At 54.6% G+C, this 20,561-nt stretch overlaps 1 protein-coding gene across 2 annotated transcripts; it reads right to left on the bottom strand.

Moving 5' to 3' along the window:
- Nucleotides 1-5,605: 5,605 nt before the first annotated feature.
- Nucleotides 5,606-19,445, bottom strand: CACNG8 (calcium voltage-gated channel auxiliary subunit gamma 8). 2 transcript variants are annotated; one of them, XM_065920784.1, is made up of 5 exons: nt 19,163-19,445; nt 9,642-9,725; nt 8,368-8,508; nt 5,909-6,366; nt 5,606-5,815 (listed from the first exon to the last, which is right to left on the bottom strand). In XM_065920784.1, the coding sequence occupies exons 1-5, from the start codon at nt 19,347-19,349 to the stop codon at nt 5,606-5,608; spliced, it is 1,080 nt and encodes a 359-aa protein (XP_065776856.1). In that variant the 5' UTR covers nt 19,350-19,445. The 2 variants fall into 2 exon arrangements, with proteins under 2 accessions (XP_065776856.1, XP_065776855.1); XM_065920783.1 differs by having other exon boundaries at nt 5,606-6,366.
- Nucleotides 19,446-20,561: the final 1,116 nt, after the last annotated feature.

Genomic DNA, 20,561 nt, shown 5'->3' with positions numbered 1-20,561 from the left:
GCTCCCCAGGAGGGAGAAAGGGCAGGCCTCAGGCAGAAGCTGGTGCCCCGGGCACGGGATCCAGAGCCGCAGTCCTCTTCACCGAGTTTATTAGACGGGGCACCCCCGGGGGACCGTCCATGCAGTTCCGGCTCCCCCGGGGACAGGACGAGACATCCGTGTGGAGTGGCAGCGGGGCCTGATCATCACCCCACTCCCCGCCTCAGCCCCTCGGGGACCGCCCGGTGGCACCCACCTCTCCCCAGCTCCTTCGCCCCTGGTTGGCTGCTCCCGCCGGCCCCGTTCACCCTCACCCTGTCTGTCCACCCTGTGCCGCTTCCTTTGGGGCACGTATAGCCCTGAGATGTGATTCCGATCGTGGGCATGTGTCCGAGCCTTCGGCAAGACTCCAGTGCCAGAGGAACCATCTCACCATCCTCAGCATCGCCCAGCCCAAACTGCGCCCACGGGAAGCCTTAGGAAGTGTGCATGGGTGATCTGAATGAATGAATGAATGAATGAGCAGATGGAAGGGTGAAGGGAGATGGTGACACACAACATCCAATCCCAAGCTAGGGAAGCCCCCCACCCCCCAATTTCAGAGCACACCTCCCCCTGCATCTGATGGATCGCACAGCCTGTTTGTGGATCTGAGCTCCCAGCACCGAGATTGTGCGGCCTGGTGCCTGGAAGGCCTCAGGGACTATTTCTTAAATGAATGAGTGAAGCTGGTTCTTTCCTTCACCTCGTGGGTATTCACAGGCCTTGGCAGGACCCAGAGGGGAACCCAAGAAGGTGCCCGGTGCTGGCGGCAACGTGAGATGGGAGCTGGGCTGGGTGACACCCACCGGTGTCTCCATTCTGAGAAATCGGACACCCTCCTGCAGCACCTCCGCCCTGCCTCTGTGCTCCCCTCCTGCCCCGGTCTCCCCATCGCTCTGTCTCGCATGGGGCCATGGCTCCATCCTTTCAGCATGCATTTGTCTTTATCTCGTCTCTCAGATGCAGCCTTTCCTACTTTCACAGAAAGGGTGTGAGCTTTCTTGGGCCGGAAAGCTCCTGACAGTTTCATGCCAAAAGGATGACCTCGCCTTCCCTCCACCTCCCCTCTGTGACTCTCTTCCTTCCCCTCACTCAAGCAGGACTCCAGTCCCCCCCACTGCATGGTGATGGCTGCGTGTCAAGGTCAAGGTCATGTTATCTAACCCATGGCCACTTTGCTCCATGAATCCTCTCCTGATTCTCAGTAGCATTTGGCTGGTTGCCAACTTCACAGTCTCTGCCTACTTCGCAGTCACTCTTGGCCCCTTTAACGACATCCTCCTTCCTCCTGCCCCCACGGAGATGCCTCCCCCACCCTGAGTCCCTGGCCAGGGTCCTTTCTGTGTCCTCCACACTCATCTCCTAGGTCACCTCATCCAGTCCTGGGGCTTTAAACATGCTGTCTCCTCTCTGCTGACATTTCCAAAACTTAGATTTCCAACCACAATTTCTCCCCCAAGCTTCAGTCTCAAATGTCCAACTGGCTAGCTGATACCTAGGCTTGGATGTCTCATAGGCATCTCAGATTGTCTCCTCCCAAGGAGGTTGCTTGGTTCCTCCCCCATAATCCCTTCTCTCCCATGAACCCCTTCCAGGCAGCACAGAACACCACGACCCAAGCTTCACAGATCCAGTTAAAAGTGTTCCCTTTGCTTGCTTTGGTTCTTCTTTCCCTCCTCTGTTACATCCAGTTTGCAGCCACCACCATAGACCCTGCCTCCACAATCCCACGCCCTGTTCCTCCGCGTTAGTCCAGGCCAGCAGCAGCCCCAGCTGGAAAAGGACGACACCCTCTTAGCTCCTTCCTTCCACCTTCACTACTAAACCTCTTCTCAGCACAGCTACATGGGTCCATTTTTAAATAAAAATAGGGGCTGTCATTCTTTTGCTCATCCCACTGAGTCTAGAGTAAAATTCAGATTTCCTCCCAGAGCTACAAGCCCCCACACGACGGGCCCCCAGCCCACACTTCAGGACCTCAGCCTAATTTGCTCACCCTTCTTCCTCTGCCCTCCATGGTGTCTTCTTGAAAATGGGCGGCTTTCTCAGGGCTCTGCGTCACTGCTTGGCCGGAATGTTTGGTGAGTGCCTTTCCTTCTCACAACCCTTGTTAGCTCTGCAGTGGGTTCTTCCTGAGGTTCCTCATCTGAAGACACCACGTCCCGCTTCACTTTTTTTTTTTTTTAGACACACCTTGTGGCTTGTGGGATGTCAGTTCTCTGACCAGGGATTGAGCCCTGGCCACGGCTTTGAAAGCTTGGAATCCTAACCACTGGACCACCAGGGAATTCTCTTTCTTTTTTTCCTTTTTATTTTAGAAACACTTCTCTGTAACTGAGATTCCTTATTGTGTCTTGTGTGTCTCTCCTGAGAGTTCCAGGACAGTAAAAACCCTGGCCATCTGTTCCCTTGAACATTCCCTGCACCTAGACTGGCCTAGAAGAGATGGGCACTCAATAACGATTTCTTGAATACTGAAACAAACCAAAGAAATGGATCGTCCCTACACCCTAAGCGTGCTTCTGAATCCCCACCTTTCTTTCTGGGCACACCCCCCTGCATCTTTCTCCCTCCATCTCTGTGACTTGGGCATTGTTGTGCCAGCCCCTCCCCTGCCCCCTTTTCCTCTCCTTTCTGGATCACTGTCTGGTGTCTTTTTTTCCTCCGTCCCTGTAACTCACTCAGTTTGGGCCTCTGTTGCCCTGATCTCCCCCACCCCCACCATCCCTCTCCCTTCTGCCCATGCTCCACCTGTCTTGCTGTATGTTTGGCTTTTGGACACTAGAATCCAATATCCCCTAGCCAGCTCTGCTCCCCTTCTCCTCCCAAGTTTGTGTCTTTTAATGCCACCTCTTCCAGTCCTCTCCATTTATCATCCCTACAGTAAGTACCCCTCTGACCTGTGAGTTGTATTCCTTTCCCCACATTTCCCATAATCTCTTTCCAACACTGCCCTTGTGGAATTCTTCCCTGGTCCCCTGCCCACCGGTCTTTCCTGTTCACCACAGGGACCCCAGAGGGAAATTCCCAACACCCAGTTGTGGTCCCATCCCTCCTCTGTTCTATGGCTTTCTGCTGCTCCATGTTATCAGGAGAGAAGCTGGTGGAGCCTGGCACTGTTGCCAACCACTTCCCTCTCATCTGTGTTCAGGTCTGTCTTCCCACCAGGCTGGGAGCCCCTGGAGGGCAAGGCAGGCTCTGAATCCTCCCTGCTCCCCCCTAGTATCACCAAGCAGAGAGCCTGCCACACAGGGGGTCTTGGGAAATACTTGCTGAGCAAATGAAGAGAAACGCAGTGAGTGCTGTCCCTTCTGTGTCCTCAATGACCTTCAAATCCATCCTCCCACCTTCTCTACCCACCTAGCCCTTTCCCAGCCCAACTGCCATCCTGTCTCATCTATTTCACAGCATCGACATCCTATCCACTCCTTTCCCACATCCCAGGTGGTTCCTTCTGACACTCACGTCTCATCCTGCTCTTCACCTGCTCCAAACTCTCCTGTGTTTCCCATCACCTTCAGAATAAAGTCCAAACCCACCAGCCTGGAACCCTAGTGCATTTAGACTCTAGCCTCTAGCTGCTTCTCTGGTCTTTCTGCCCACCCCTACCCTGACCTTTTACACCCCAAAAGGAGGAGTCCTGACTCCAGTACATCATGCTCTTTCAATCCTTCCCCCCACCCCACTTGAGTTATTCTTCTGCCGTGAAAGCCTTCCTTACTCATCCTGTGGAAACCCAGGCTGGGCCTGAGGTTCTCCAGGAAGTGGGCCTGAGGGTCTCCAGGAAGTATCCCTGAGGACTGCCCACTCCTGGCACTTGGGCACTCTTTCTCTTCTCTGGTCAGGGTGCCCATCCTGGTCCATTACTGCACCAAAAATCACCCTGCTTGGAGTCTGGTTTTTGACTCCTCCTTGAGTGCAGCTCTGGGGATCCTGATTCTAGCACACTGCCTGGTCCAGAAAGGTCAAGGAGTGAATGAATGGCTGAATTAATAAATGAGTGAAACATGAATCTCTGAGTCCTAGTGTTTCTCCTGCCCACAAAGCACCAGGCCTGTGCTTCAGTCTGGTGTAACCATCTGCCCCCTCCCACCAGTGTGAGTTTGAAGGGTCAGTGCCTGTGTTTGACGCTTGTTTCCGCGCGTCTCTGCCTCTCACTCATCTCTGAGTTCCCGCCTCCCATCGCTCATGTTATGATCCTGTTTAAAGTCACTCCGTGGTTCCCTGCTGCCCTTGGGTTAAAATTTAAACTCTTCCCTGGAGAAGAAAATGGCAACCCACTCCAGTATTCTTGCCTGGAGAATCCCATGGACAGAGGGGCCTGGCAAGCTATGCAGTCCATGGAGTCGCAAGAGTTGGACACGACCTAGTGACTAAACCACCACTAATCTTTGCCAGTTTTGGCCACATGAGAAAAAAATTCATTTTCTAAGATTCCTTCTCCATAAATACTCTAAAATGAAATTTTAAATATTAAAAAAAGAAATCTAAACCCAACCTAACCTACAAGTCCCTGGACAGTCTGGCCCTGTCTACATCTTCAGTTTCATCTTGTTCCACCTCCATCTGGCTCAGTACATGCATGTTAGCCTTTTCTGGAAGCTCCTCCTGCCCCAGGGCCTTTGCATGTGTTGTTCTCTGGCTAGGACACTTCCCTCCGGCTTCACCTGACTGGCTTCTTATCATCCTTTCAGTGTTACCTGGGATATCCTTTCCTTTTAAACTGGGTTAGCCTCCCTGCTGGAGGATTTTATAGCACTTCAGGTTTCTCTTTTGCCCCAACTGTAACTTACTGTTGTGTATGCAATTCTTTGATTAGTGTCTGTCTCATACACAAGATATAAACTCTGTGAAGACGTTGGGGAAGTCTGACTTCCTCCCTTCTGTAGACTCAGCATTCAGCACAAGGTTTGGCACCGAAGTACACAAATAAACAGCTGGTAGTGAATGACCGAGTCTGTCTCTGGGCCTGTTTGTTTCCTCCCCAGGCACCATCCTGGTACATGGCAGGTGTTTTTGAAACCCTTGTGGAATGATGAACGAAGAAGTGAATGAATGCCCACGCCGATCCCACCGCATTATGCCTCTCTGCATCCCTCTGGTCTTTCTGTCTCTTTATATAGAGCATATATATATAGTTTGTAGGTATAACTCTATATTCGTGTGTTATGGGCCCCTCTCCAGGAGTTGGGCTGGGCTGGGAGTCCCTCCCTCCGCCCCGCCCCCACATGCACACAGCAAAACATTAAAAAGAAAACGTCTCAAAACTGCAAAAAACACCAAAGCCCTCCCCCCTCCCCCCCAATCCCACAAAAAAATAAAACACAACGCTCGCTCCCAACGGCCCCCTCCCTTCCCTTCCCTTCCCCCTCCCTCAGGGTCCCTGATTCAGAGGGTGGGGGGATGTTCCCCCACACCCAGGTGGGCGGGGGTAGGGCGGGGAGGGGGCGCGGGGGAAGGCAGAGCAGTCTCCAGCGCGCTCACGGGGAAGAAGGGGGGCGCCCCCGACCCCCGGCAGCCTCGTTGCACGCGCGCCCGCGCACGCGCCCCGGACACGCCCCCCTCCGCGCCCCCAGGCGCGCCCCTACACGGGCGTAGTTTTCCTGTTGAGCGTGTTGGTGTTGGAGGCGCCGGCCTCCTTGGCTAGGGTCCCTGGGGCGGGCGCGGCGGGGGCGGGCGGGGCGGGCGCTGGAGCGGCGGGCGGCCCGGTGACCGTGACCGTGACGCCGCCACCCGCCTCCTTGGGGAAGGCGTTGTGCAGCGTGAGGAAGCCGGGCGCCCCCGCGCGGTCCCGCTCCGCGCCCGCCCCCCCGCCGCCGCCGCCCCCCGCGCCCCCCGCGCCCCCGGCCGCCCCGCCGTACGCCCCGCCGCCGGCACCGGCGCTCGCCAGCCCCGCGGCCACGCTGCCCTTGGACGGGTCGCGGCTGAGCGTGTACATGGAGATGTCCGTGGAGGCGAAGCCCGGGCCCCCGGCGCCGCCGGGAGACGCGTCCCGCGACGGCGACGGCTCGCTGGAGCGGGAGCTAGAGCGGGAGCGGCGGCGGTAGCGGAAGCGGTAACTGGGCAGACGGAGGATGGCCGAGGGGCCGCTCCCGCCACTGCCGCCCGCGCCCCCGCCGGCCTTGAGTAGGTCCGAGCGAGACTGGCAGTGCGCCTCGCGGCTGCGCTCGATGTAGATGTTGACGGCCAGCACGCCGATCACCTCGGCCAGGATGAACGACAGCCCGCCGAAGTAGAAGGACCAGCCGTACGAGTAATGGTTCTTCTTCTCCTCGTCCCGCTTCGGGCCCGGCTCGCCCGCGTTGGCCGAGATGTACACGATCACCCCGATGATGTTGCTCAGTCCTGGGCGGGGACGGTCAGACGGGAGCCTCGAGGCCGTCCCTGGCCCTGCCCCCGCCCCGCCCCCCCAATCTAGGCTCCGCCCTGCTCTGGCCTAAGTCGCACCCACGATGTTCTAGGCCCAGCCCCCGGCCTAAGCTCCACCCACTATGGCCTAGGCCCCACCCCCATGGCCTAAGCTCCACCCCTAATGGTCTAGGCCCCGTCCTACTCTGGCCTAAGCTTTACCCACAATGGTCTAGGCCCCGCTCCAGAGGGGCCCTACTCTGCCCTGACTTGTCCAGGCCCCGCCCCCTTGCCTAAGCTCCACCCACGAATGTCTAGGCCCCGCCCAGATTGGCCCTACCCTGCCTGACTTGTCCAGACCCCGCCCCCTGGCCTAAGCTCCACCCCTGACGGTCTAGTCGTCACCCCACTCTGGTCTAAGCTCCACCCACTATGATCTAGATCCCACCCCACATGGTCCATATACAACACTGGGCAATTAGGCCCCGCCCCGTGTTGATCTATGCTCGCCCTGACACGGTCCAAGCCCTTCCTAGATGATCTAAATTCCTCCCCAGCTGGCTCAGGCCCCACCTTGCTGCTGCTACTGCCGCTGCTAAATCGCTTCAGTCGCGTCCGACTCTGTGCGACCCCATAGACGGCAGCCCACCAGGCTCCGCCATCCCTGGGATTTTCCAGGCAAGAGTACTGGAGTGGGCTGCCATTGCCTTCTCCCAGGCCCCACCTTAAACGGCCCCGAATCCTGCTTCGGATGGCCCACCATCCCTGGCTAATTCAGGTCCTAGTCTGTTGTTCTAAAGCTCACTCTAGGTGTTCTAAACGCTGCCCTGGTTGGTCCAGGGCCCACCCTAGATGGTTCAGGCTCACCCTTAGTGGTCCAGATCCCTCCAGGAAGACCCAAGCCCTGCCCTAGACAGGCTTAACTCCTGCCCAGATGGTCCAGGCCCTTCCCTGGCTGGCCTAAACTCTGCCCTTGATAAGATGACCCAGGCCCTATGCTGATTGGTCTAACTCCCCCCTAACTTTGTAAATCTTGGCCTCACCCTCGGCTCGTTTTAAGTCTGTTAATAAGGTAATCCCGTTGACTCTCTAGACCCCGACTCTGGTTGATCTGAACTCTCTCACGATTATCATCTATTCTAGGCTTTCCTCTTGGTAGCCTTATTAGAGCAGGAAAGAGGGGGACACAACTTAGGAACTAGACAATCTTCTAGTCTAAGCCCCACCTCCAGCTTGCTAAGTCCCGCCCCCTGAGGATCGCGGCCAAACTCTTCCCTAGGCCCAGTTTGTAGTTAGCCCTGCCTTTCAAATCCTCCAAGCCCCACCTCTGCAGGTCACATCCTTCTCGGAAAGCACCCCTTGCTATTTATGTTGAACCCTCCCCCTCTTCAGGATTCCACCGCTTTGAGAAGACTCTTAAGTTCCGGAATTGCCCAGTACTACTCACGTCGAGTAGGAGGGGGGTCTGGCCCCTTTAAGAAGCCCTGGCTCACTACCGAGTTGGCCTGGAAACGTTCTCAGGGCCGGCCACTTCTTGGATACACCGAAGACCACAAGGTCCGGCCCCCTAGAGCAGGCTCCTCCCCATCTGCGTTCAAAACACTTTTTCTCCCTCTCCCGAGGGTCCTCCTGATCCTCTAGATCTCAGTTCAGCCTCAAGCCCCCACCTCTCCCAGGCTCCTCCCCTTCCATCTCCTGGACCGCCGGTTTTGGAATCTGAACTCCTGGAATCCAGGATTAAGCGGTAGACACCTGTCTGAGCTGGGCTCAATTCCCCGAGAAGACGGCGGGAAAGGCTACACCTCCCTCGCCCAGCGGGTGGCGATGGAGCTTGGGATAGAGCCTAGGAAGGCTCCGGGTCCCAGGGAGAGCCCCGGCAGGGTGGCTTCGCAGGCGCGCCCGCGCGCGCGTGCACACACACACACACACACACACACACACACACACACACACACGTGCGCGCGCGCAGGTGGGCCGCCCCCTCCCTCTGCCTCTCACCTGCTGCCACGAACAGGATCCCTGCTCCCAGGATGATGTTCCTCTTGGACTTGTAGACGCGGGAGGCCGCCACGCACACGCCCCCGAGCAGCAGCAGGATGGCGCTGAGGATGGGGAAGATGCTGGAGGCCCGGACGACCCCTGGGGAGAGAAAGGAGAGGGGCGGGGGTGGGGTGGGGGAACCAGGGCGTCAGTCACGGCCGCCTGAGCCCCTGGCGCCCCGCGCCTCCTGTGTGCCTTGCCCCCCTTCTCTCTCGCTGGTTCTCCCATTCCTCCCCTCTGCCCGCGATCTGCTTCTTTTTATTGTCTCACTTTCTCTCCTGTTTAAGATTTCTCTCTTTCGCGATCTGATGGCCCCCCTCTCTCTTCTTCTTCGTCCTTTTCTTTCTTCCTCTGTGGTTCTCGTGGCATATTTTTTCTGCACTTTAATTTTTCTAACCACTCTCCCTCTCTTCCACCCCACCCACCCCGCCTCTGAACGCCTCTATTTCTCTTGTGAACCAAGGGAGCCTCTTTCTCCTTCTCGCACGCGCGCTCCCTTCCTCTCTTTTGCGCCTTTCCCCCTTTCTCCAGATCCTTCTTTCTATCGCATCTCTAAATCCCGCTCTGCCCCCCACTCCCCGTCCGCCTGCCTTCACCTGTCTCCCCGGGTCTCTCTTCTCTCTTCCTCTGCCCCCTCCATCGCTCCCTGCCTCTTCTCGCCTCCCTTTTCTGCCTGGCTTCATCCGTAGCCCTGGGTCTCTCTCCTCTTTCCCCTTTTCTCCTCTCTCTCTCCCTCTCTCTGCAGTCCTTTCCACTCTCCCCCAAACCCCAGGCAACGGGATTCTGCGATTTCTGAGCCCGGCTGAGGCCGCAGCCAATCACAACTCGGGGTTTGCCGCGTTCTCGGGGTAGCTACCAATCGCACCGCGGGCTTCCCCAGCCAGCTCCCGGGAGTGGCCAGGCCGCGCCGCAGATTGCCTCTCGGGCCCAGGGTGCGGTTGGCCAATCCCGGCCTGGAGAGGGACAACCAGTCACTGCCCGGAGTACCCAGGCCGGCATGGCAGCCAATCAGCTCCGGGGATCCCCCCTCTGCCCGGCCCCGAGGTGCGAGGAGGGGGCGGGAGAGGGCCCACTGAGCCAATCTGAGGCCAGAGGATCTCGGTATCTTGACTTGGACTGGCTGACAAGCTCATCTCGTCGCGTCGATCTAAGCGCGGGAGCACAGACCCCTCTCCCCTCCCACGTGCCCGAGCCCGGCAGTCCCCCCAACTCCGCCCCAGGCCCCCACGTACGGAGCAGATACTCCGCGCTGTCATGGTCGTAATCCGTGTCCTCCGGGAAGTGGTTGATCTTCACGCAGACGCCTCTTTTCAACCCTGGAGGGGAATGGGGGGTGATGGTGGTGGGCACTTAACAGTTGGGGAACTGTGGGTGAGAAAAGACACCCCTCCCCCTTTCCTCAAACCCCTTCTCTTTCTGGGCTGATGGGGAGACAGGAAGTACCGGCTCCTGAGCGTGTCTGCGCCCCTGGGACAAACTTTCAAACTCTCTGGCCTCAGTTTGCCAACCAGGTTTAAGGGAAAAAAAAAAAAAAAGGAAAAAGGAAAACATCCAACACTCACTAAAAGGCCATAAAGACCCTGTAACCTGGACGGGGACAGTCTCTCCGACCTCTGTTTCCCCCTCTGTAAGAAAGAAGGTGTTGGTTTCAGCAATGTCAAGGCACCCTTCAACTCAAAACCCGTTGAAAACGCAGGGGAAAACGGAGAGGCGACAGAGGGCCAAGAGGACTCCATTTCCCACGAGGCCCTATGAAGCCTGAGTCCCCGTGGAGGAGAGAGCAGCCCCAGTGGATCACTGGAGTGGTCGTCTCTTCAATCCTCTGTTTGGGGAGTAGGGTTCCCCCTCTTTCGGCGCCCAGCACTGGCAGTCCTCTGGGAAGAGATGGAGCGGTTGGAACAAGGTGAGGCAAGCTAGGGGTACGGTATGCTCCAGGGGTCCTGCCGTAACAGCCCCCTCCTCCCTCCCAGAACACGCATCCTTACATAGCTGGAGACTGGCATATAAATCAGTAATAGAAACACTTTGTTTCCTCAATTCTCCAGGCGCCTTCCCACTTCCAGGCCTCTGCCCAGGGCTTTGGAAACTCTGTTCACATTCTTCTTGGAGAAGAACTTAACCCTTGCAAGAGAGCAGTGCCCGGGGCACCTGCTTGAGTAGGTTTTCCCTCACACAGACCCCTCCCACCCATTCTGGGGGGGGGGGGGTTAGCCACTCTTTTTTAATTTTTAATTTTTAGCATGCATTGGGTTGCTTTATGAGCTGCTTCTTCAGCACTCTGAGAGTTCCTGAACAGGGAGGGCATGGGGTCTCATTCTTTCATGTGTCTCTAGCATTGCCTGGCACCAAAGGAGGCGTCAAGAAGTGAGTGTTGAAAGAATTAGATTATGAACCATAAGGATAGCAGAAGGGGAGGTTCAAGGCAGAAGATGACAGGGAAAGAAATGCGGGTAAAGGAAAGGATTGGAAAGAAGGACTACAAGGCTGTGAATAATTCCACTAAGCGCTAACATTTGTTAAGTGCTTCTGAGGTAGATTAACTCATCTGGAGCTCCCAGGAGACCCATGAAATAGATAATGGTATTGGTGTCGTGCAGTGGCCGAACGTTAAGAACTGGAGTCGCGCTGTTTGATAATGAAGCCTGAATCCATCATGTCCTTACACCACATCCTCGTTGGCCTTATTTGGGCCAGTTTGCTTCGGTTCCTTTTCCTATAACATGGGAGATACTAGGATGCACCTCCCAGATTGTTACGAGGGTTGAATCCAAGTACAGAGATTTATCACTTTGCTGGGAACACAATTGAGTGTTCCGTTGATACCACATCATACACCTGTTGTCCAGATGAGGAAATAGAGGCATACAAAGGGTTCATTGATTCACAGCTGATGGGTGGTGGAAGCAGAATTCAAACACACAGCAGTTTGCTCCCACTGGAATCTAAGCCTGTAGGTGTCCCAACACCAAGAACAATGCCTAGAGAATTGGAAATGCTTGATATTTGTATATAAGAATGAATGAATGGGCAAGAAGCACATGAAGAGATGGTCCGTATCACTAATCATTAGGGAAATGTAAGTGAAAACAACAATGAAATACTGTCTCATGGACATGAGATACCATCCCATTCAGACGGCTACTACACACAAACAAAACAAAACAAAATAACCAGTGTTGGTGAGGATGTGGAGAAATTGGAGCCTGTCTGCACTGTTGGTGGGAAAGTAAACTGGTTTGGTCTCTATGGACAATAGGATGGAGGTTCCTCAAAAAATTAAAAACAAAATTATTATGAAAGCGAAAATGAAGTCACTCAGTCTTTTTGACCCTGTGGACTTTAGCCCTCCAGGCCCCTCCGTCCATGGGATTTTCCAGGCAAGAATACTGAAGTGGATTGCCATTTTCTTCTCCAGGGGATCTTTACAACCCAGGGATCGAACTCAGCTCTCCCACATTTTGGGCAGACTCTTTACCCTCTGAGCCACCAGGGAATCCGATAATTCTATTTTAGGTTTTGATTTATCTGGCCAGGAGACATGTGGGATCTTAGCTGCAATACACCTCTGGGTATATAGGAAAAGAATTGTGAGCAACGTCGCTAAGAAATATACAAATATATCCATTTTTGTAGCAGCATTATTCACAACAGCCAAAAGCAACCTAAGTGTCCATCAATACGTGAGCCAATAAACAAAGTGTGGCATATAGATAGAACAGAATGTTATCCAGCCTTTTAAAAACAACGGAATTCTGACACATGCCACAACCTGGATGAACCTTGAAGACATGCAAAGTGTAACAAGTCAGTCATACAAATTCAAACACTGTGTGATTCGACTCATATGAGGTGTCTAAAGCAGTCAAATTCATAGAGACAGAAAGAATGATGGTTGCCAGGGGCTGGGAGTGGAGAAGAATGGGTAGAGTTTCAATTCTGCACAATGAAGTGTTTTGGAGCCTGGTACACAATGTAAATATACTTAACACTGCTGAACTGTGCTTTTAAAATGGGTTAAGATGATACATTTTATGCTATGTGCATTTTACTACACTTAAAAAAAAGCAGTTGAATGAATGAATGAAGATACATCTTGTGGGAACAAATGCTTACCCAACAGCACATCCACTATGGTGTGGTAGGTGGGTTCAAGTTCACTCTTTCTTGAATGGGGTCATAGTACTTTTCTCAAAACATGAATGATAATTCAGTGAGATTGAGCATGGAAAGTAGACGGCATGCAGACTCTCTCCACAGACTAGTCATGCTGGAAGTAATAATAACTAGTACTTTGTTGTTGTTATTTAATCACTAAGTCACGTCTGACTCTTTGCGACCCCATGGACTGTACCTACCAGACTTCTCTGTCCCAGGGATTTCCCAGGCAAGAATACTGGAGTGGGTTGCCATTCCCTCCTCCAGGGGATCTGCCCAACCTAGGGATGGAACCTGTGTCTCCTGCGTTACAGGTGGATTCTTAACCACTGAATCACCTGGGAAGTCCACTTAACTAGTATAAAACTTACTGAGGGCTAACCACACACCAAACACCACTCCAAGCATTTGACGGGTGTTAACACTCTCAGAAGAGGATTGGATGGCATCACTGATTCAACGGACTTGAACTTGGGCAAACTCTGAGAGATGGTGAGAGATGGGGAGGCCTGGCCTGCTGCAGTCCATTGGGTCACAAAGGTTCATACACAGCTTGGCGACCGAACAATACCCTCAGCATGGATGGCCAACCCTAGGGATACTAGGAACCGAGGCATAAAGCTGAACAAGTTGCTCAATCCCATGTAGATGTTAAATCATGAGGAGGACAGATTGGACCTCAGAGGTGAGCTTTTTGTTTGTTTGGGCTGCACTGTGCAGCTTGTGGGATCTTAGTTCCCGGACCAGGGATTGAACCCGTGTACCCTGCAGTGGAAGCATGGAGTCCTAAGCACTGCACTGCCAGGGAATTCCCAGAAGCGAGCATCTTTAGGGAAGTAGGGCAAGTGGTCATGGTAGCCACAAGCTTGGGCTTTGAAAGTGTATTCTCTGGCTCCGCATACCAGGACAGTCACTTCCAAGCTGTGTGGCTTTGGGGTTTTGAATACCTCTGAGCTTCAGCTTCCTGGCTTGGAAAATGAGGATGGTGATACGACCGGATAAGGTTTGATAAGTGTTCACTCCGTGTATGTGTGGGGCTTCCCACGTGGCGCCACGGTTAAAGAACCGCCTGCCAATGCAGGAGGCGTAAGAGATGCAGGTTCGATCCCTGAGTCAGGAAGATTCCTCTGGAGGAGGGCAAGGCAACTCACTCCAGTATCCTTGCCTGGAGAATCCCATGAAAAGAGGAGCCTGGCGGGCTACAGTGGACCAGGTCGCAGAGTCGGACACACTAAAGCGACTTAGCACGCGCACGCTGTGAAACACAAGAGTTAAAGAGCAGACACCTGGGGGTTATGCGGCTTGCCTCTGCGGATTATCCAATAGCCTGGGCTGGGAGCTCTGTGTGTGCAGGGATGGTGGTGATGCAAACCGGCGCGTCCCAGAGGGCCCGCAGAGCACAGACCCAGGCAGGCTGGGGGTGAAGGCGTGTGCACCGCGGCGAGGACCCGTGAGGACGCGCGCACTGCCCCTCGCCTGTTGGGTGGCCCCGTAGCTGACTCACTTCCCCTTTCTGGTCATCAGCTTCCTGCTCTGACAAACGCTCCTGATAATAATACCTTCCCTCCTGGAGCAATTGGGAGGATTCAATGAGATAATAAGGCCTGCAAAGTGCTGAGCACGGGGCTTTAAATAGGCTGCTAGAGTAAATTGGGCTGTAGGTCCAAACTCTGGGCGCTGAGATTCCTTCCTGAGAACGGGGCTAGACCCATCTGAATGCCCCCAGCCCCGGAAGGTTGGTTCTGAAAGGTGGCAGTTGAAGTGTGAGCCTAAAATATGCATCAGATTTCAGATTTAGTATGAAGAATAAAGCATCATATTTCATTAATATTTGTTATATTGCTCACATACTAAAATAACATTTTGGCTATGCTTGGTTAAATAAAATCGATTACTAACCTTTATATTAATATATTATATTGTAAAATTGCATTTATTAAATTAGACTCATTGAACCTTCCCTTTGTACTTGTTTTAATGTCACTTATTGTTGTTTAATCACTCACTCAGTCGTGTCCGACTTTTTGCGACCCCATGGACTGTAGACCGCCAGGATCCTCTGTCTGTGGGCTTCTCCAGGCAAGAATACTAGAGTTGCCATTTCCTTCTCTAGAGGATTTTCCCAACCCAGGGACTGAGCCCACATCTCCTACATTGGCAGGCAGATTCTTTACCTCTGGACCACTAGGGAAGCCCTTTAATGTCACTAGTAGAAAGCTACAGTCCATGGGGTGGCAAAGAGTCAGACAGGACTGAGCGAGTCAGCAAAGCACACAGCACAGAAACATTGAAGTTACAGAGGCAGCTTGTGTGACGTCTCTGTTGGGCAGTGATGGTTGAGGGATGGGACTTCCGGATTATCAAGGAGGGGAGATTCAGGGATGGGTCACCCAAATTCCTAATAATAAGAACAGAATAGAAGCTACACCGTCTAGCCTTTACGCTGGGTCTACTGGCCTCCTGAATTCTTTACATGTAATAACTCATGGGGTTCCCTCCATAGCCCTGTAGGTTAGGGGTTATGATAACGCCCATTTCACCGATGGTGAAAAGCACAGAGACGTTGAACATGTGGCTCAAGGTCACGTTTCTGTGCCTGGCAGGCAGGAAGTAACCCAATGAGTTCTGTTCCAGAGTCCGGGTCTCCATCACCACTTCCTACTGCATTTCTCAGAGACACTTTGAAGGAGACAGGATGAGCCCCAAGAATTCCCCTGGAGACACAGCACCTTCAGCAGACCACGGCCCCAGGGGGCCAGTTTCCACACTCCCGGATCCCCGGATAGGATGGAGGCTGGTGGATGTGCTGACTTAGGAAACAAACCAGATCCGGACTCCAGTGCGGACTCAATGGCCTACTAGCTGTGTGACCTCGGGAAAGTTGCTTCCCTTCTCTGAGACTTAAGCTTTCATTTTTGGAGATGGGGGTAGCGGTCGTACGCAGCGCACAGGGTTACTGTGAAAATCCAGTGACACACGAATGATGATTAAGTAACAATAAAGCCGACCTGCCGTTAACCCATCCTTAAGTCATTTCCTTTGTCTCCGGAGACCCCACCCAGCCCATTATTTCCCCCCAACTTCTGTGGTCTCTCCTTTCTCAGCTCGCTTTGCAGGCTCTTCTCATCTGTCTGACTGTCTTTGAATACTGGACTAGCTCAGTCGCTGGCCCTTCAACTAATCTGTGTGTTTGTTTCTGTCTCTGCTCATCCATCCACATGCCATGACCCTCTGCCCCCCAGCCCAGATGACCCCCTGAACTCTGGCCTCATACATCTTATCACTAATGTCTTAGATCAGGGTGTTAGCAAACTATGGCCCAACAGCCAAACCCGACGAAGAGTAAGTTTTACTTATTAAAAAAAAAAAAGATTGAAAAACTGTCAGGAAGACTCTCTCGTGGTACGAGAAAATGATATAAAATTCAAATGTCAGTGCCCGCAAAGGAAGTTTAATTGGAACCCAGCCACGCTCATCCACTCACGCATTGTCTCTGGTTGTTTTTAGGAGTAGCGGCGACAGAGATCACACGCCCCACAAAGCCTACAAGATTGACTGTGCGATGTTTTGTGGGTCCTCTTCCATGCAGACTCCTATCTTAAACATTATCACCAGCAGGCACCCTCAATTTAACATTTCCAAAACTGGGCTCGTGATAGCCCTCCCTATGATAAATTAGGGCTTCCCTGGCGGCTCAGGCGGTAAAGAATCTGCCTACCAATGTGGGAGACACAGGTTCGAACCCTGGGTCCTGAAGATCCCCTGGAGAAGGGAATGACTACCCACTCCAGCATTATTGCCTGGAGAATCCCGTGGACAGAGGAGCCTGGCGGGCTACAGACCATGCGGTCATAAAGAGTCAGGCACGACTGAGCCACTGAACAACTGAGAGAAAGTAAGACAAATACATAAAATACCAGCTGTTCCAGCTGATAAATACCCCCCGCCTCCACCCCGACCACATTCTCCCGGGCTCAGGCCACAGACTTCCAGCAGTGACTCTTACTAGGGGCGATTTTATTCTTAGTCTAGAGACAGTTGGCGATTTTGGTGGCCACGCTGATGGAGGCTGCTGGTCTTTGGAGGTAGAGCCCGGGAATACGGCTAAACCTCCTACAACACAGAGGACCTTCCTTCCATCACCACCCCCCACCACCACCGGCCACTGCAACGCAGAATTATCCATCCCCCAAAAGGTCAACAAGGCTGAGGCTGGAAAACCCTGCTCTCAAGACACCCAGACTCCTTTCTCTCATATCCTGCCACTGCCCCCATCAGCAGTTCCTGCCTGCCCACTGTAGCTGCAGAAGGTGCACTCGATTCCACCCCGGATGAGCCTCCTCCTGTCTTCCCTTTTCCCTCCCGCCTCCCTCTCAGAGACACAGCACAGCGATCCCCTTAACCTCTCAGCCAGCTCCGGTCACTCCTCTGCTCAGGAGCCGGCCATGGGAGAAGCAGATCACATCCCAGGACCTGAAAGTCCGTGCACCTTTCTGGCACCTCCTACTACGTTCCTCTGCCCTGGCTGGGTGGGCCTCCCCTTGGTCAGACAGGAGGCACATTCCCATTGACGAGCCAGGTTTCTGCAGCCTGAAGCCTTTCCCTCCAGAAGCCACGTGGCTCCATCTCTGGGTCCATTCAGCCCACCCCTTGGATGTCACCGGCTCAGCCTCCTTTATCTCCAGTTTCTGCAGCTTCACACTCTTGCCCCTAACACTTCCCAACCCCTCCTTTGCTCTTTTTCCTCCTTAGCACTCAGCTCCATCTAACACTCTAGATGTTGTATTTACTCATCTCTCTTATCATCTGTCTCCCCTTCTAGAATATAAGACACATAAAAACAGGGATCTTGGTGGTTGCTGTTTCTCCTTGCACTGCAACTGTAGCTCCAGTATCAAGAACGGTGCCTGGCACACAGTAGAAACTCAGTAAACAGTGGTTTTTGAAGGAGGGGATGAAGACATGGAAATACTATGATTCACAGTACATCGTCCTGGGGGTTCCAAGAGGCAACTCCCCACACACGGCTCTGTGCCTGATGCTCGGTCAGACCAGGGAATGAAGATGAAGTCAGATGCCCACACGAGGAAGAGAGTAACACCATGGGAAAATTGGACGGGTATGAGGCAATAGGGAGCACAGATGACTGGGGAAAAGGAGACCCACACGCATGGTCTGAAGAAGCAGCTGCAACTCGGATCTGGCTGACCAGGGCTGCTGGACAATGCCAGCCCCATGTTACCAGGTCTTCCACTAGTTCAAAAGAAGCTGGAAATCAGATCTCAGCGTGCAGTCTCCCTATTTTTAAATGTTGGCAACCAATTCTGATTGTAGTTTCGGTTTTAAACGCTCCGCACGCCAGACACAGCATATCTGTAAATCCCATCCTTCAGAGTTCTCTTGGCTCTGCCCCCAGCCACAGCTGGGTGACCTTGGGCGAGTGACTTAACCTCTCTGAACCTCGGTTTCCTCATCTCCAACTGGAGGATGGTATCCCACCCCCGCCAGGGGATTAAATAAGATAATAACATTCCTGGCTTATTGAGACTGCCCAGCAAGACAGAGGAGGAAACGATGGGGAAAAGAGAAGGAATTTTAAAAAAAAGTGATGGATTGTGATCTCTGGGGCCCAGTAGGGCAAAATTGGGGATCGGCTGGTTCCTTCAGAACAGGGCTGGTGAGGCTGGGGGAGATGAGCAGATAGTGGCCCCATGGGGAGGGGAGACCGACGCACGAAAGGACTGGGACTCAGGTGTCCTGCTCCCCAGCCCAGCACGTCCGTGCCACGGGGAAAGAAATGGCAAAGCTGAGAGTGGGATGGAAGGATTGCTAAGAGCAAGAGGGCTGGCCCCGTGGGGAAGTCGGGGGGAGATGGGAGGCAGGGGCAACCGGCTGGTAGGGAGGCTGTAAGAGGGAGACAGCAGGACCAGAAAAAGAGCGCAGATGGAGACTGCAAGAGGCAGTGGCCTCCTCGGCAAGAAGCGGCCAAAGGGAGGCTGAGTGGACGGAAGGGGAAGCAGAGCCGGGGAAAGGGTCTGGGAGGACAAGGACCAGGGGCGGAGGCGGGGAGAGGAAGCCAGGACAAGACTCCCGGAAGACAAGCCCCCAAAAGCAAAGAGGAGGGGACCACGAGTTCCGGTCTGATGGGGCGTGATGTTTTAGGGGATGAACAGCCCACGCGGGGCCAGAGGGTCAAAGGGGCTGAGGAAGGCGCTGGAAACGGGGTCATCGGAGGTCGGGGGGCTCAGAGCCAGGACTCGGGGAGGGACGATGCCACGGGCAAGGAGGAGCAGCCTCGAGATCAGGGGTGAGTGGGCAGGAGGGCGGAAGGCAGAGGATGCCAGCGTTGGGGTCCAGGCTGAGGGCGTCCCCTGGTAGAGGGAGGCTGGACCCCCGGGGATGGGGGGTGGGAGGGAGAGAGGAGGGGGCTCTTTCTCCGCGAAGGGAGGGGAGAGGATAAGGACCAAGGGGCGCTGCTGAGTGATGGAGAGGCGAGCTGGGAGGGGATTCAGGAGAGGGTCAGGACCCAGGGAAGCTGAGAAGGGTGGAGGCCGCGGGAGACCCGGGAGACCCGGGGCGCGGGGGCGCGGGGCCCTACCTTCCAGGCAGCAGATCCTCCAGAGGCCGGAGTGCGTGAGGCCGCCGGGGTCCTTCTTCTCCGCGGCGCCGCCGCCCCCGCGCTGGGGGGGCCCGTCGTCGCCGCCGGCGCCCGCCGTGAGGTTGGTGGTGTTGCAGATGAAGGCGCGCGTGTAGAGCCAGTAGTCCGTGCTGATGGCGATGGTCATGAGACCGAAGGCCGCGAAGGCGCCCACCGTCGTCAGCAGCACCTGCACTCCCTTCTCGCACCAGAGGCCCCGCTCCTCGTTCCAGCGCTTCAGCGACTCCAGCTTGACCACGGGCAGCCGGGGGGCCGCGGGCCACCACCGGGGCAGCGGGGGCGGGGCCGTGCCGGCGGCTGGGGGGCTCACAGCGCAGGCAGAAGTGGGGGGCCCCCCGGGGGCGGAGGGCCGGGGGCAGGGGGTGGCTGGGGAGGGGGCCGGCGAGGAGGAGGCTGCAGGCCGGGACGGGGTCAGAGGGCCGCCATGGTCGCCTGCGGGTGGAGGGCAGGGGTGAGGCGAGAGAAGGATTAGACAGGCCGGCTCGCCTGGATACCTGGATACCGCCGTTCCTGCACCCCTCCCCACGCCGGAAAAAAAAAAATACCCCTACTGTTTCCTAGGTTGAAGAAACGCCTTCCATGATGCTTACCTCTGCCTCCCTCGCTCTGAAAAACATTTCCCTGTGTCCAAGAAAGTCTTCCCACTAACCTCTTTCTGAGAAGAAGCCACCCCCCATCCCTGCATCCCTGCCAGTGGGTAGGACACTTTTCCAGGTCCCCCCCTGACTCCGCCCCCTGGTCTCACTGCCGCGGCCAACACACACAGGGAAGCCATCCCTCACTCCCAGCCCCCAGAGCCTCCCCCTCCCAAGGAACCCCTGTCCTGCTCCTCGTTTCTTACAAAATGCTCTCATAAAGTTCTCCCCCTTCCCTATCTTCCCCTGCAAGGCCCACCTCTTCACCTACCATGGCCTATACTTAGGAAAAAGAAATCTCCCAATCTCTCCTTAGCTGGAGGAAAAAAAAAAAAAAAGCCAACAACACAACAGAACCTAAATCTTCCCAACTAATCCTCACTGTTTGCACAACTCAGAAAAACACAGCTATCACCGCTTCACCTCCACAGTCTTCTCTGTATGGGAATCCCCCCTACCCCCATCCCACTCCCAAGCCCAGGACCCAGGCTCTGGACCAGGGTTCTCAACCTTGATGGCACCTTGAAACCACCAGAGGACCTTGAAAGACACTGCTGCTTGAGAAACTCCGATTTCACCCGTCTGGGGTGTATGTAGCCCTGAGCATCTAGGGTTTTAGAAGCTCCCCAGGGAATTCTTTTAAACAATCCAACAGTGTTGGACTCTCTGGTTTAGAAGAATAGCCCGCATCTCCATGACATCCC

The sequence above is a fragment of the Muntiacus reevesi genome, chromosome 2 (genome assembly GCF_963930625.1).
Source record: "Muntiacus reevesi chromosome 2, mMunRee1.1, whole genome shotgun sequence".
Taxonomy (NCBI): Eukaryota; Metazoa; Chordata; class Mammalia; order Artiodactyla; family Cervidae; genus Muntiacus; species Muntiacus reevesi.
The sequence above is the reverse complement of the archived record's forward strand: the minus strand, read 5'-3'. Positions and strand labels throughout refer to the sequence as shown.